This window comes from Prunus persica, chromosome G3 (genome assembly GCF_000346465.2).
Source record: "Prunus persica cultivar Lovell chromosome G3, Prunus_persica_NCBIv2, whole genome shotgun sequence".
NCBI lineage: Eukaryota > Viridiplantae > Streptophyta > Magnoliopsida > Rosales > Rosaceae > Prunus > Prunus persica.
In genome coordinates, this window is record NC_034011.1 from 20638368 (window position 1) to 20655785 (window position 17418).

The 17418-nt window shown below is 36.5% G+C and overlaps 2 protein-coding genes across 5 annotated transcripts; both read left to right on the forward strand.

The window, feature by feature from the left end:
* Positions 6400 to 8400, forward strand: LOC18784070 (probable E3 ubiquitin-protein ligase XERICO). Its single transcript, XM_007215018.2, has 2 exons — positions 6400 to 6557; positions 7444 to 8400. Exon 2 carries the CDS (start codon positions 7673 to 7675, stop codon positions 8156 to 8158), a length of 486 nt encoding a protein of 161 aa, XP_007215080.1. The 5' UTR covers positions 6400 to 6557; positions 7444 to 7672; the 3' UTR covers positions 8159 to 8400.
* On the forward strand, positions 10014 to 17337 carry LOC18781800 (ribonuclease E/G-like protein, chloroplastic). 4 transcript variants are annotated; one of them, XR_002270779.1, is made up of 14 exons: positions 10021 to 10630; positions 11220 to 11323; positions 11560 to 11741; positions 12075 to 12327; positions 12415 to 13601; positions 13703 to 14020; positions 14157 to 14198; positions 14455 to 14579; positions 14699 to 14846; positions 15113 to 15214; positions 15795 to 15907; positions 16148 to 16267; positions 16438 to 16593; positions 16838 to 17304. XR_002270779.1 is itself a non-coding variant. In XM_007217012.2 (14 exons), the coding sequence occupies exons 1-14, from the start codon at positions 10470 to 10472 to the stop codon at positions 17015 to 17017; spliced, it is 3162 nt and encodes a 1053-aa protein (XP_007217074.2). In that variant the 5' UTR covers positions 10043 to 10469; the 3' UTR covers positions 17018 to 17337. The 4 variants fall into 4 exon arrangements, 3 of the variants coding, with proteins under 3 accessions (XP_020415851.1, XP_020415850.1, XP_007217074.2); XM_007217012.2 differs by having other exon boundaries at positions 10043 to 10630; positions 15113 to 15185; positions 16838 to 17337; XM_020560262.1 differs by lacking the exons at positions 16148 to 16267; positions 16438 to 16593; positions 16838 to 17304 and having other exon boundaries at positions 10014 to 10630; positions 15082 to 15214; positions 15795 to 15894.

Below are 17418 nucleotides of genomic sequence, written 5' to 3' on the forward strand. Positions count from 1 at the left end.
CTTTTTGAGAATTTTTTGCCGCCCATTATTAAAAGAAAGAAACCCTACTTCAAAGCACTTCTTATAAATATAGGAGAAGTTGAACACTCAAGAGGACAGTCAATTCAACAATCAATCAAACAATCAAAAAATAAATAAAATCAACCAGAGGCAAAAAAAAACTCAAAATGATCACTTGATCACTGAGAACCTTCAAAACGAACTGGAGCAACCAAAAGCTCATTTGAGCCACAAAAGAAGCCAGCTGTAGATCAGAACTTCCAAGTTCAAACTCATAGAAATAAGTCATTCAAAACGAGACTCCTCTCGTTACAAATTTGGTTCAGCAAAAGCCAAGACAAGCAGAGTTTGAGTTTTCACAAATATGAAAACCTCAACAAATTTTACAGTGCAGTTCCAGCTCATTAAGTCCTCAAGTCCAACCACTTCTACCCCTTCAGACTAAAGAAACCGCAGTTCTGCCCGCTCAAAAGTCTCCCAAGGCTTGAAGTAAATTAAAGCTCTGCCAAAATTGAACTTTGGTATCGATTTACAGCTGAAGCTAAGCAATCGAAGTTGTTAACAGCTCAGTCCAACCTGGATCAGAAGTTTCTACCCAGGCAGAAATGGGATTCCAGCCATCTTTTTTTTGTCTTTTTAGAGTTGGTTTTTCCTTCTTAACTTTGTAAAAGGCAGTTCTGCCTAAAACAGTCCACTTTATTATCATCTATTCTACCAAGAACTACCAATTTTATACTATGATAAATTATGAAGTCCTCACCAGCTTGAGGCAGGAAAAGAACTTACTTGGGAGATATTCCTCACCCAAATTCATAATTGCTTGTTTAGAAATTAGTAACTTGGGGCGCAAGTTATCTGTTTCAAAGAAGTCTGCTAGGATTTTTCATTGCAAGCAATGGCACGCTCGCACACCAAAGAAAGTTGGCTTGCTGACCAATCAATGATTTTCAAGGCAATGGGGAACTTTGACCTTCCATCACAGGAATAAAAACAAAACGGATGAACAACTAGTTATTTTACTCCTATAATAGCAACAACTAGGAGTTCCTAAATTTGAGAAGATAATAGCACCTTGTTAAGTACTTTTTGGTGTAACAATACTTTCAATATATTTCAAAAGCAGGGTTTTAAATGCAATAGCCCTTGAACTTATACTTGAGTGTTTCATTTTGGTCCTCTACTTAATTTTCATTCCATTTTTGTCATCCAACTATTTCATTTGTGCTAATTCAGTCATTTCATCACATTTATCATCAATTTTAATCATGCAATGACACGTGACGTACTTTTTAAGAGCAAACCTAACTTTTGAGTCCATTAGGCCATCTCCAACCTAAGGGGTGGAAACCTAAGTTCTGAGTTTTGAGTCCAAAAATCTTCTCCAACCCATGTATTTTGGGGGGTGAAAATTTGAGAAATCTCAAATGTGGGGTGGAATTTCAGTCCAAGTATTGCATGGACTGGTATTTTAAGTGGGCCCAAACTTAGCTAATTTTTTTTCCTGGCCTAGAAGCCCACGTGAATACCAAAGTAAGCTGGGCCCCACGTGAAATGTTTGATGTTTGGCCATCAACAGCTGGGCTCCTCGTGAAATGTTGGCTTTTGCAAGTTGATACCAACAACGGCTATATTTTCAAAAATTGTGATGTGCTGGTTTTTTATTTATTTTAATTTTATATAATTATTTATAATTCCGACAACTATATTTTATAATTATCCCTTTGTTTTCCTTTTCCACTTTTATATATTTTCTCCCTTTTATTTATAATTATCGTTTATCTTTATTATGATTGTCGTTTATTTTTTTTAAATTCAATGATAAACCACATAATTCATTAAAATCACACAACCACTTTTATAATTTATTCCAGGCATACGTATGGTGTTGTACTTGTTTTTATGTTAAAGTGAAATTCTATTATGTTTTGGAATTTTAATTTTTTTTAGGTTAAAATGTTTAGAAAATGAAATCACGAATGTTGAAACAAAAATAATGTCAAGAAAAATTAACGAGAAAAAAAAATTATGGGTTAATCATTCTTAAACAATTTAATAAAGTTGCAGACTCAAATTATGAGTCTGCAAGGTTAGAGGAAATTTTTTTTTGAGTCCTGAAAATACATGAATAGTTGTATTTTGGAGGGTGCAAATTTGAGTTTAGCCCCAACATGGTTGGAGATGGCCTTATAAGCTCCATAGACAAAATTAGGGCTAAATTGAGGTTATATTGACGGGTTATGGTTCAAATTTGGGGATTTTGGTGAATTAAGGTTTCAATTTTAGAGAAATGAAATAGATAGGTGAAATAAAGCTTCAATTTGGGGGAAAATGGGTAATAGAGAGCTGGGTAGGTCGTTTTAGAAGATATTGATTGTCAAATTGACGATTTTACTTCTCAAATTGACTTTTAAATTGGCGGAATGTAACATAATGACTTAATTGTCATGAACAAGAGAGTTAGATGACTTGAGATGAAAATTGACTTTTACCTTTCACTTCTTATTTTGAATTTTATGAAGTGCTTAAAATAAAGAATTCGGTTAAAGTAAACAATTTCCAAAGTGATGTTCTAGCAATTTTGAGTACACTTCACATGAACATTTTAGTTTAGAAATATTATCCCACCACACTCTCTGATCCAATACAAGTATAGTAATTAAAGAGGGAAAAAAATAATTACACAAAGTACACACGCAAAGGGGATTTGAATCTCTGCCATTTCACTTTTCCAACTCCTTAACCACCAAGTTGCTTATGTTTTTGTGATAATACACAAAGGGAAACTCTATATAGTACTAAGTTACTCATGTATCTTACTATGCAATGTATAAAATGTAAAATATTATAGTAAATCATTATATATAAATGATTATGGTGTGTTTAATCTTCTTTCATTAATTACTACATATTTTTTACACTCACAGTGTTTGTTAGCTCACTATATAATCAACTTAAATCAGTTAAGTCTATCATGCAATGTATTTCCTTCCAATTTTTTGTGATAAACTAATAGATAATTGACTAAATAAACATCCTCCAAAGTTTCAATAAAAAATTTCAAGTTTTTCTTACAATTTCGGTGGTTTTTATTCAATTTTAATCGATACGATAATATCTAGATATTTCCATCAAAATTTCCATATTTTTAAACTACCGATATTTTTAATACCATTGATATTTTAGACATTGGTTTGGATAAATGATATGAATAAATAATGTGTGAGAGTGAAGAATGTCCGTCCACAGGCAGGCAAGCAGCCAAGATGGTAACAACTTACAAGACGTGAGCTTTATAAATGGGTAATGGACAAGAAGTATTAGATAAGAAAGATGGATGAGCACGTGAAATTCACCTGATACCATATCATTATCAGGCTTTTCCTATCACCTCCTTGGCCAGATGTTCGATTCAATGAACTTGGCACTGCACTGCACGACTCTCACTTTTTCTTCTTCTTCTTTTTCCTTTTCTCTTGTAAGTAATACTATGATATTGAGACAACGAAACTGAACACGGGATTTCGATGCATGCATAATTACTCTTCACCACTTTACTTATAATTTATCATCCTAAATTTCATGTTTTATAATACTTTTCGAAGCCATTTGATGATTTAAAAATCTTTCACATGAAAAATGTAATCTAGTTTATGATCAGAATTCAGGTTTAGGGTTTAGAGTTCAGATGGTGTGTGTAGCGAATATGCTAGATGCTGAAGGTGCATGCAATGCAATATTGTGCATAGCATTTATCATCATGTTGTATTTGTAAGAGATTTAGAGTCTTGGTGGAGAATGAGACACCCAGAAATCTCGATTCTCCACTCCTTTATTCATGACCAGGAGACAAATATATACGTGTGTATATATATATATGTATATCATCATCAATTTTGTTCTTGATGCACGTCGGATCTGTAACTTTGTCAGGCTTTAATATATTTTGTTTCCAGGTTATGTATATATGTTACAAACTGTGCATGTGCAAGGCCATGTCCATTTGTGGGCGTACCAGCTAATAGCCATTAATTGGAGTCACCAACAATGTTCATGTATGGTAACAAGTAATATTATTTCAAGAAAGGTAAAAACACAATACATCCAAATTTCATGAAAGGTATGGATTTAAGTTAGTGTACTCGTTCCTTTACACATGAGTTTGAATTTCTCCATAAAAAAAAAGCACCTTAAAATATTGCATTGGTAATCTACGTAATTATAATAATATCACTATCAATCATAATTGGGAAGCTGGCATTTTCAAAGACGAAGTTATCTACGTAATGTTCTTGAAAGTTTGGGAGCTAGATCGATGTGTCCACATCATAATCATAATTTAGCAGTTTCAAAGTATGGTGAGCAGCGTTAAAATCATTCCAAAATCACTTCAATCAAAGCTGTCTAAGTAATTTTGAATTGATTGGTGATTGATTTTCTGATTTCGTGAGCAAGATCAGTAATGACATGTGGTTGCATATTTACAGGTGTATATTGTATATGGTGCGAAACCTAAAAACTCCATTTATTTTTCTCTCAGTTTATGCGCTGATTCTTTCAACCCACACAAATAAAAAGTGTTGTGAAGAGATATGACTTTAGTGGTAGAGTATTTTACGCCTGCATGCATAGAAAGAATTAATTCACCTTCGTGTTAACATTATGTGCATATGAAACACATTCCTTGCATGTAGACAAAACATTTTGATGTGGGGCAAGTGACCATATATATATATATATTCATATACTTTCGGTCTTTCTTTTTATTTTTTGTTGAAAAAAAGTTTAGGGAGAGATTGGTTACTCTCACCATCAGCGTCATGGCAGACTCACAATCTCTAGCCGTAAGGACTTAAGTGTGATATCCAACTGTTAACTGCCATCAGTATGAATTTATATAGAAAATTACAGATTGCACACTAATGAGGACGGCTGGCAGCAGAATTCAAACACTAGTGGAGTTACACAGTGTAGAAGACCTTATTAATTGAACCAATCCTCATTGACAGTTTTAGTCTTTCTTTGCGTACAAGCATAAACCACCACATAGTCCATCTTTACCAAACCAAAGGATAATATTTTGTCATTCTTATGGGATCAGCTCAGATTCCATATTCAAAAGGCATCTAACACAAAATACACAAAATGTAACTTACAAGACACTCTCTCTCTCTTTTCTTGGTGACCAAATTGGAAAAAGAGAATCTACAAGATGTGAAAGTTCAAGCCCTCAAGGAAAAAAAAAAATAAAGCCTAAAGCCTAAAAGGGAAGGCTCCTCTTCATCTTCATCCAAACTGCATATATCCAAGCCCTATGGTCCATGCATGGTCCATGGCTACATTATCTGGCTTTTCTTTAACCAAACACGTTGTCCCAGAAACAGTTCACTGCCCATTTGCCACCTGGACAATGGTGCTGATGATTGGGGTACTCCTTTGGCCCACTACCCATGTCGTTTTTCCAGCCTTCCTCAGAAAAACCGACACGTAGGCAAGGGCTGGTTTTCAGCGAGAGGGTGAGTCCAACAAACGCAAGGAAATGAAGACACATACATACACACCCAGTGTGACTGAGAGATTGTACAAATGGGACACGTTGGCTTCGCGACAATTGGTGGAAAGATGACATGTAATCAGACGTTCAATGACACATGTCCATATGAGAAATGTGGGATCATGCTACTCATCTCAGCTATTCGGTAGGATGGTAAAATGGTCCACAAATTTTTTATTCTTCGCAATCAGTTTTATTCTTTATATCAATATTATATAATTATATATTTATCTCTCTCATCACGTGGTCAAAATAAAATTTTTTTTTGGTCATAAATCGTAAAGTTTCTTATGTGATGAGAAAGATGAACACATAGCCGTTTGAAAGAATTAATCAGCCTGCATACCCATTTGATTTTTTAAAAATAATTTATTCAAGAATGCAATTTTTGAGCATGTATTCATACACCCGAACATCCTATAATGAATCTCTCTTGTCAATTGTATAAGAAAAAAATATATGAAGAGGGTCTGTTTTGCATAAAAATGAAGAGTGTAAACCAGTTAGGTAAAATCACACCCTTTGCGAACTTTACTATTAAGTTTTCCATTACATCATCCTGTATTAAAATTATACCATTCTAGGTAGGTAAATTGAACACAGAGGTATGAAAAAAAAAGGGCGTGTAACTAGAATGTTACCAAAAGAAGACATGTAAGTTAAGATATGCAAATGGAAAAGAAGGTTAAAAAGCCTGTAAACAGAAGGTGTTGATATAAAGTAACCATGGTTAAGAGAAAATTGGAGTCCGCAAAAGACGGGAGTCTAACCATGATTAGACAACATGGGTTAGTTTGCCGGTAATCGTAGGTGTGGAGGCTTTGCCATTATATATAAACAGATTGTGCAGAGCAGCCATTGTCAAACAAAACTATATATATTTTTATGTGTGTGTGTGTGACTGCTGCCTAATTCCCAAGAATCTCTTCTTCTTCTTCAGCTCCTCTGGGTGGTATTCTGTTTCTATCTGGACCCAAAAGCTTAAGCTCCAAAAATCTCACTCTCTGTAAGTCTGATGAAGCTCAGCTACAGTTAAAGCTCTAGTATTTATTTTCTATTTATGTATTCATTTTTTCTTTTTCTGGGTTCTTTTGAAAATGATTTATTTTTTCTGTTAGCAATCAAAAGAAGGTATTTTTAAAGTTTTTGGAAGGATTAGTAGGAAGAATTATAGATCTCAAGTTGCCTTATGATACATTTGGTTGCTGGGGTTTATTTGTCCAGGAAATTGGGTTGTGTGTTGAGATCAAGTTGCTTGTTCTATCTTTCTAGTCTTTAATTTGGTATTGATCTTCTATTTTGACCGTGTTGAGCTTCGTCAAGGTCACAGTTTTGTTAGATCTTGATGATAAAAAGAAGCCTTTTGAATGGTTTTTCTGTTCCTCTCTATCCAATTTTGGCATTGGTTTCTTATTCATTGCATTACAAGGTTTCGAAAATAGGATCCATTTTTGTTTCTACATGCTCATCTTCTGCTTCCTTCCAATTTTTATTGACTGCTGCTGGGTTTGAGGGAATATAGTTTCTACTCTTCATCAATCCCACTGACCATTTTGAACATTTGAGTTATTTCAGTTTTATTTTTAAAACATTTCATTAACATTAGAAAATATTGAATTTCAGTTTTAGTGCACAGGTTGCATGAACCTGTATTTTGTGGGTTTGCTGCAGATCGGTAGAATTATATCCCATTGGTTGCATCTTCATGATCTCACAGCTATCATTTTTTATTAAGATCGTTTTCAGTTTTGTCAAATTTTGTTTGTGCTTGATACCAATTGTTTGTATAGTGAAATTTTGAGCTTTTATGCTTAATCTGTTTGTTCTCGGTTTCATCGTTCTTTCTTCTCTATTATATAAAATTCTAATACCTTCCCTTTGTTGTATTGCAGGTTGGATATCAAGAAGATTTTGGTGACATTTCATCTTTACATGACTAAACTCCTACTCATCAAACTGATATAATAATTTATCTCCCCTTTTGTGTCTCTGCCAGTTCATTCTGGTTTCCCTGTCCCTAAACAATCTTTGACTTGTTTGAGCTGAGTTTGGACCTTCCAGTGTTTAAAATACATTTGTATTTACAAATCTGATCCCCTTGGAACTTCTGTTTTGATCAAAATGGGACTCTCAAGTCTACCAGCTCCATCAGAAGGAGTTCTATGTGTGCTTTTAGTAAACACAGCCCTGTCAATCTCCATTGTCAAAGGCATAATCCGATCAGTCCTGCATGTAGTTGGTATCCGTCTCTCATCATCATCATCCTCAACGTCGTCCTCAGCATCGTCACCCCCATCAACAGACTCCACTGAAATCGCCTCAGAATCATTTGAGTTCCATCTCAGTCCATCGGCTAGTTGCATCGAGGAGATCAGGAGCCGAATCCCAGCAATTCGGTTTGACACTGTGTGTAGTTTCAAGCAGCCAGAACATGAATGCCCAGTTTGCCTGTCTGAGTTTGAGCCCGAATCAGAGATAAACCACTTGTCTTGCGGCCATCTTTTCCACAAAACTTGCTTGGAAAAGTGGTTGAACTACTGGAACATTACATGCCCTCTTTGTAGGACTCCTTTAATGCCTGGGGAGGACACACCCTGCGTTTGGTGAGCAGTTACAAGCATGAAAGTCCAGGAGATTTCATGTACAGCGTTTAGTGTACAGGTATTTTACAAGAATGCTCGGCTGGACATAGTGTTGTTATACCTATGTTATGCGTGAGTTAAACCGTGATAATACGTTGATGGGTCTCAGAGACCAAAATTTTTACTATTGTACATATTATGAAGTTACTGGAGTATAACATATCTACTTTCAGCTTTGAGTTTATTGAATCTTCTGAGTTTTATTTGTGTGGTGATGATTAAGTTGGATAGGCCATATATTGTTTAATCATATGCTTAACTTGGCTGCCATGAATGAATTTCAATGTGATGAACAGCATATATTGTGTTTAGTGATGAATCCCGGACATTTCCATCCACCCATTAGTTTAACAGAAGCATGTCCAAGCAGCCAAGTTCATCGACAAGTCTTTTCTTGTATATGGAAGGGAAAACATTAGTTTCCAACTCACAAGGGGCAAGGTAGTTTTTGCTTGTACTTTGTATGGGGTAAATTTTGCTTCTCTCTTGCCAGTCCCCTCGTTAGTTGTAACGTGTTGGCTTTGTGTACCAAAGGTTAGCATGTCTTGGGTTCGACTGGAACCCGGATCAGCGAGTCATTACCAGAACTTTTGCTTCTTTCTCAATGAAAGTGGTCTGAAACAGTGAATGAGGTTTCATTTTCTTAGCTCCCTTTGAGTTAACATCATGGAAAGTGAAACTAGAGGGAGGGCTTGATGGACCATTCAGAGATAAAATAACTACAAGACAATACAGAGATGTAGATGTGGGTTGATCAAAGGCAGGACCGCCTGGAAGAACGTTATTATAGTGGTCCCTTTTGTTTGTAAGTTAGCAATGTGTTCTCTTGTGCTTTTCTGAACCAAAAGGAAGGGGATAAAAATAGTAATAAATTCGTTTCCTTTCAAGCACATTCCAGTGCGGTGGAATTCCATCATCATGCCAAAGGACTTGATGGTGGCAGAGCAGAGGGATCATCAGGAATATTATGGGCATATTGAAAGTTGGATGGTTGAACTTGGGTTAACATGAACCTGTTTGGAGTTATGAGCCAACCCTATGAAGACATGATATAATTAATATTTTTGATATTATATCAAATAATAGTTAAGCCACAAGGAAAAAACTTAAGTTGTATTTTGTTAAGTTGAATCCATGAGCTAGGTTGAATACTCATGTTGGCCTTCCAAACCCCTCAATTCTTTTGAATTGCACCATAATTATTAGCAGAAGAGTTTGCTGGAGTTGCCAAATTTTGTTTCCGTCAATGGCTCACAGTTACCTGCGGACGTGATCCATAGATGCTAGCATAATTCGGAAGACAAATGAACTCTTAACTCACACATGAATAGTGAAGTGTTTGCCAAATGCAGGAAGTTAGAAGATGAGAATGGCCATAAAGCACCTTGAGTACCCGCATCTTATTCCATGTTCTCATTCTTTTGGCAAACTTTAAAATAAAGTGATTATGGGTCTACATGGGCAGTTGCAACAAGAATGGGAGCCATCATTAGTCATGCCCTTTTCCAATCTCTGATTATTCATGTGAAGTCTCTACCTTGAACTAACTGCCAAGGGAAGGACTAGCACCAAATCCAAACTTGGTAGTTGATACTCCTCAGACTCAAAGAAGGAATTGTCACCAGATTAAGTTCATCTTCTTTGCAATTAAGGAGACCAACAAAGGGTGCAAATGATTTACTGGACATGTCCAAATGCAAGTCAGCCTCAAGCTTCTCAATCATTTCTTGAGAAGTAATTACCCACCATGGACTGGAAATTGGTCTTTGAGAAAGTAGGGCTGAAAATATAATGGAAAATGTTGTCTTTGTTAGAAAATTTGACATGTTATGTTGTCAGACAATCTAACATGTTATGTTGTCAGACTGTGAATCTAATGTGAAAATGAACGGTAATATCAGTTTGACAACATAAAATAAAAAGGTAAAGTATGCCAGTTTCCAAGCCAATGTAACTTCCATTTAACCCATAAAATTCTTTACAACAAATAAAAAGGTAAAAGCTCCATTTGTAGCAATCTTTTTTAATAGAACAAAAAAACAACCCAAAAAACACAGCAAAATTATCCACACACTCGCACACACTCACACGTGGGAGAGAAGGCGCCAAGCCAAAAACACCTAGTATCATTCTATCTTCTCCTCACAACTCACAAGCAAAATTCATTCTATCCAGTATCCACAGTCCCAAAGTCGAAGGCTTTGAAGCTCACACCCATTAAATGACGGAAGTGCCCCTCCTGCCAGTCCTAATTTACCAACCCAGGACCTCCCTTTATGGCATCTCTGCTTCGCTGTCCCTGCTCCACTGAAGCACTGGAGGCTAGGCGGCTCATGGACGTTCCTGAAGCTCATGCTCGTCCTCGGCGCCACAACCATCTTCTCGCCCAACGAACCCACTTCTCCTCTTGGCCCGTGAGCCTGAGATTTCTATCGCCGTACGTTTCATACTCATTGGCATACATATGCTTTTCAAGTTTTCTTATTGCTTCTGCTTCTGAATTTGTTTGGGTTTTATTAGTTTCGAATGAATTACAATATAAACGCATTGAATTCAATGTCTTTGTTGTGTATGGAGATGCTAAAGCTTGCGTCTTGTATGTAACTATGTTCTAGAGCCGAGTTTTATTTGCTGCAGACCCAAGTCGTGTAAATGGTCCTTCTAATTTTCAGCATTGCTAAACTCACAATGTATATAAAAATCGAATTGCAGTACAAACTTGGAAATCACAATGATGAGAAATTGTATTTGATTCAAACCACTTTTGTTGATAGATGAAATCTTATCGAAAGATGAATATGGGCTTGCCAAATTAAATATCAGTTGTAGTAGTTCCTCTAACCCCTATTTGTGCTTGCTATGAAAACTTTATCATTTATGTGTCAAAAGAAGATGAAAAATGATATGGAGATGCTGTAAATGATACTTTGTTAAGTCTGATATCTTCCTACTTCGAATTCTCTGTCTCTGTCTCTGTCTCTCTCTCTCTCTCTGGAAATAATTAATACATTATAGTATCAAAGCAGGTACATATGCCATCACATACCCCTCAGAAATGAATTCAGATTCACTCTTTGTATGGCGAAGCATAGTTCGTTCCTAAGATCCCCTATGATGTCCATGGAGAGAGGTAACACAAAAAATCCTGTTTTTGAACCTCTTAGTTATTCATGTTTCTACACATTATAAGGAAAACCATACCTCCCCTCTTTTTCCAACACTAAAATAAACAAGGATTTTAAGAGAAGGCCTCTCTGTTCCGTAAAGGATAAACTACTACAGTCATTAAGGTTTCACATCATCCTTTCTAGAAGCACTCCTATAGTTTAAAATGGCTTATGGATCTAAGACATTCTGGTTTCGCAGGAAAGTCAAATGCTGTTGTTAAAGGAATGTGCAAGATAGTCTGGACTATAGAGGCTGATCTGGCAGCTGGTGAGTTTCTGTACATAACTGGGGATCCTACTATTCTTGGCTGCTGGGAACCGGAGATTGCTATACTAATGTCTCCTACAGAACATACGAACTTATGGAAGGCTGAAGTCAGGGTAATTTTGCAATCTGCGCAAAGTAGCACATGATTATGTTGGTTATTTATGAAGCATGAAATGATGTATGAATCTGTCAAACATCAATTTTATTTATTTGTTGTGGTAGCTTAGACAACTGAAAACAAACAACAAAATCCAATCAAAGGTTTCTAATATGATAAAATTAGTAGTTGAAGGTTCCCCTTTAGACATAGCACTAACTAGAGATACTTGTCCAGGGAAAAGAATAAAGATAGACAGAGAGATACTCTATGCGGTTGATTTTCAATTATTTATTTTATTGTGCTGTAAGGTCCTGTCCTCCCTTATTCATCTTTTACTGCTTGGCAGATTTCTGGTGGTGTAAATTTCAAGTATAACTATTTTATAAAGAGAGAAATGTGGCCTCCATCTGACATCATTTGGAGACCTGGACCTGAATTCTCTCTATCAGTACCCCTACCTGTCAAACAAGGTGGAAGAATTGGAGTGAGGGATTCATGGATGAGGCCCGATACCACAATGTCTCCAATTATTTCGTGGGGGTCATGGATAGAGGAGGCATATCTTCCAATACCACCTTTATTCTCAGCTCCAGCTAGAGGTAAATCTCCATCTTAATTCCTAAGTATATGAAATCTCCTTCCTTGAAATGTTTCTGAACACTCAAATGCTTCCAGTGGTTTGACAGATGAAGATGAGATTATGAAATACCTTAAAAGTGATATAATAGAACCAAAGCCAGTCTTAAATCTTCCTATGGAGAAGCGCATGTTATACTCTGATAGAGAACTTACTGCAAGTGCTACCCACAAGGGCTTCATTTCCAATACTGACATACTAGAGTTGAACCCATCTTTAAATGAACCTATGGAGGATAACGTGTACTCTGATGGCGACCGTATAGTGAATACCAGTCAGAGGGGGTTAATTTCTAATAGTTTTTCAACTGAAAGATATCATCCTATTGAGGAACCCTGGTTACTCCAATCACCTCTCTTCTTTCTTGTGTCCAACGATAAGATGGGTTCTGATATGTCCAAAAAGAATGGCGGCATGAAAGATTGTGTGGCAAATTTGGACAACACAGGACAATCGTTGCCTGAAGAAAGAAATAATCTAATTTCGAATGAACCTGTGTCTACCATTATACTGATTAATTCTTCTATATGTACCATGCAAAGGATAGCTCTACTGGAATATGGGAAATTGGTTGAGTTACTACTGGAACCCGTTAAAAGTACAGTCCAGTGTGATAGTGTGTATCTAGGGGTGGTTACAAAACTTGTCCCCCATATGGGTGGTGCATTTGTAAATATTGGGAGTTCTAGACCCTCACTAATGGACATTAAACAAAACAGAGAACCATTCATATTCCCGCCATTCCGTAGGACAAAGAAAATGGAAGCCAATGGTTATATGCTTGATGATCGCGTGAATGCATATGGAAATGAACGCATGCCACTTGATTACGAAGTGACTGACGACATCATTGAAATCAACTCTCAGGATGATTTTGTAAAATCCATTTACGATGTTGATGATGATGATGATGATGATGAACATGAAATTGAGGATGAATTTGATGTTTCATATGTTAAGGAAAACGTGAATGGTAGTATGCTCGACACTGGTGATGTGGGAAATGATTATCTAAAAGGTGACACCAGTGCTATTCCTGTTGCCATAAATGGTTCTAGCAGTTCTCAAATGTCTCACCTCCAAAATAAGAAGAATGATGCAAATATTATCGCTAATGAGAAAAAGTGGGCTCGAGTTCAGAAAGGCACCAAAGTTCTTGTACAAGTTGTCAAAGAGGGGTTGGGTTCAAAAGGTCCCACACTGACTGCTTATCCAAAATTGAAAAGCAGATTCTGGGTATGTTGTGATTCACCATTATCCTCCTTATTAAACTCTAACCGTTCCTAAATCTTTATTTTTATGAATATATAAACACCTCTGAATCCCTTGGCTTGCAGATATTATTAACTCGTTGTGATAGAATTGGAATCTCCAAAAAAATTGGCGGTGTTGAGCGTACACGATTAAAAGTCATAGCAAAAACTTTGCAGCCTCTGGGTTTTGGTTTGACTGTAAGGACTGTTGCTGCTGGCCATTCTTTAGAGGAGCTGCAAAAGGATTTGGAAGGTCTAGTTTCAACTTGGAAAAGTATTACGGAACATGCAAAATCTGCAGCACTTGCTGCAGATGAAGGTGTGGCAGGGACCATTCCTGTTATTCTACACCGGGCAATGGGTCAGACGCTTTCAGTTGTCCAGGATTATTTTAATGAGACGGTGACTTTCCATCATTTATATCAAAGTCATTGTGCCAATTGTTTGTTTCATTTTTCATGATTTGTTTTACATCAAAGTTTACAAGAATCTTTAATTCTTATCCCCTAAATTGCATTCTTTATTATGGATGTTTCAGGTTGAGAAAATGGTTGTTGACTCTCCAAGGACATATCATGAGGTATGGCATAAACTGTTATAGAGGACTATTTTAGTGGACTGAAAATTGTGCGTTCAATTTTTGAGATGAGAGGAATGTGTGTGTGCATGTGTAGCATCATATATTTCCAGAATAAGTTGATTGGTTCTATATCTCTAATGATTTAACCTTTTCTAATTGCACAAGTCTAGTCACTTGGTTTCTGAAGATCTTTTGTACTCAATTTTATTATTTTCTTTTAAATTACTAAGAAGTCAACTTTTACCACACTTTCCAGGTTACCAGTTACCTTCAGGAGATTGCCCCTGATCTTTGTGATCGAGTTGAGTTGTACAACAAAAGAATTCCTCTTTTTGATGAATTTAACATCGAAGAAGAGATCAACAACATGCTTAGTAAAAGGTGAGGGGCAGACAATATTACTTATGTCGGCAGTTGTCACATTTTCTAGCTCTGCAGATGCCTATTAAGCCACTTGTTAATGTTTGTTCTATGATTTCTTCATATTTCTTGGCTTACAGGGTTCCACTTGCTAAGGGAGGCTCTTTAGTGATCGAGCAAACTGAGGCACTAGTCTCTGTCGATGTGAATGGAGGACATGGGATGTTTGGTCAAGGGACTTCACAGGAGAAAGCTATTTTAGAAGTCAACCTTGCAGCTGCTAAACAAGTATGTTAGATGCTGAACTCTAATTACCACTTTTGGCATTGTTTTCCTTGTACGGACAAGCAATTTATACATTTCCCTGTAGATGATAGCATACTGATCTGTTGCCCCTGTGGGTTTCTTCTTTTTCTATGTCAAATTATAACATGGTAACTTGCTCTGTTACCATGTTATAACTTATTCTTCAAAACTGGCATAGATTCTCCTATTTATCCATCTAAATGGTGAATCTTTGCAGTACTTGTTTGACAGAGAAAACTGTGTTTCAGATTGCAAGGGAGTTACGACTGAGAGATATCGGTGGCATAATTGTGGTAGATTTCATTGATATGGCTGATGAATGTAAGTCGAAGTCTCTCCCTCTCTTGAAGGTGTGTGTGCATGATTGACATATTTAGGCATGGCCCATGCATGGGAGTAATTTGTTTTCAAATGCTTGAAACTTACGCAGCCTATGACGTTTCAGCCTAATTCTGTTCCACTTTAGGATTGATATCAAGGCTATTCACATTAACTTGTAGAGAATCTGCATACCAGCTGCCAGACATATGCCCTTAAAAGTCAAACTGAATGAGGCTTAAACTATAAAACTAAAGAAATGCCCAATCAACAGTCATGTTGCTCTGTTCATAAATTTTGCAGGAGGTTGCAACACAAACATGTACGATAGAATTTTCTACAAATATAAATAATAGCAAGGTCGATGTTTAAGGTTACCTTACTATCCTTTTATCAAACTTAGAAGGCATGATGTATGGTCCAGGGCAACTTCTAAAAGGTTTGATATACATAACTGAGTTGGTCCTTAAGATTGAAAGAAACTTAGAGATCTTCATGTTTGTATGGGGAAAGGGAGGCATTTTTATAAACTTTTTCTTAAATTTCTATCATTCTATTTTGAGAACTGCAATATTTACTGATGAATTCTATTTGGCACTGCCTTATTTTCAGCAAATAAGAGATTGGTCTATGAAGAAGCTAAGAAGGCTGTTGAGAGAGATAGATCAATGGTTAAAGTCTCTGAACTTTCGAGGCATGGACTTATGGAAATAACAAGAAAGCGAGTATGTTGCATTAACGCGGCTCACACTTTCCTGCTACTTTTCATTTGCAGTAAAATTTTAAAGAGCAATATGAAATTACAAATAAATAGAGTATTCAATATTCATTAATTTAAATCATGGGGGCAACATGAAAATCTTCACAAGGTTTATATATCAACTGGAGAAACTTGGCTCAATGATTTATGAGCTCGATCCGGCTCAATTGTTTTATCTGATGATAGATTGCATCATGTTGGACAGGTACGACCTAGTGTGACATTTATGATTAGTGAACCATGCACCTGCTGCCATGCCACTGGAAGAGTAGAAGCATTGGAGACCTCCTTCTCCAAAATTGAACAAGAAATTTCTCGATTACTGGTACGTGAAGTTGTAGACTACTAGGCATACGTTGCTTTGTATGCATATAAATTTGAAAAATGCAGCACCAGAAACACTTGGAAAGAAACCTACTAGTAATTCCATGTAATTGCAATTCTTCCAATTTATAATTTTCCACTTAAGGAAATTATTTTTGAAACTTTTATCAGGCGATGATGGAACAGAGACCAGACCCAGAGAACCCTAAATCCTGGCCAAAATTTATTCTGAGAATTGACCATCACATGTGTGACTACTTAACTTCTGGGAAAAGGACAAAACTTGCATTCTTGAGCAGTTCCCTCAAAGTTTGGATTCTACTAAAGGTATGTATGATTGGAGGGTGTTCTTGATTCAGATTCTGAGTTTCTGTTCAAGGTATGCATGAATGATTCCAATGACACTACCCTCTTATGAAAAGTGACCTCTGTAGTATGCAAAGTGCATGAGCGAATAACGGTTAAAAGTTGCTTTTCTTAATTGTCCACAGATCATTTAAATTGAAATTTAAGTTGCTAGTATAGGAGAAACTTTTGCTTTATCACTGATTGTCAGAGGTAATCTCTTCAGGTTGCTAGAGGTTTCACCAGGGGTGCATTTGAAGTGAAACCATTTACAGATGAAAAGGCACACAAAGATCAGCGGCAAGTAACCATTCCGATGTTACGGCCTACAGAAACCAGAACTAACAATCCTGGCAGAAAAGTGACCTTGTTTCCAGTCAAAAAGTGGAAGGCCGGTGGAAAATGATATTTGCCACATTGACGTGCATTTGTTTTGTGAACAGACCAGAACCATTTCTTTTTTATTGCTTGATGTTATTATATAAGAGGAGGATGTAGAGAGAGGAGAAAGAGGAGAGGAGAAGGTTGGCATTGACCTGTTTCACTAGATGGCATTTTGTTGATAATAGCCTGTATTTTGCTTGGGTCAGCTGGTCCATCCAATATGAACTTCAGAACTACTTAGTTCACATTGTAGGAATGCTAGGCCAAGTAGTTTTGTTACCGAGAAATAGTAGCATTTTCAAAAGCAAAGCTATATATTGTCACGCAAGTTCTTGTTGGTTACTGGAGAACTCATTTACTTTGTTCAGTCATCTTCGTCTACACTAATATTTCAACAAACTCAAAGAAAAAAAATACACAACC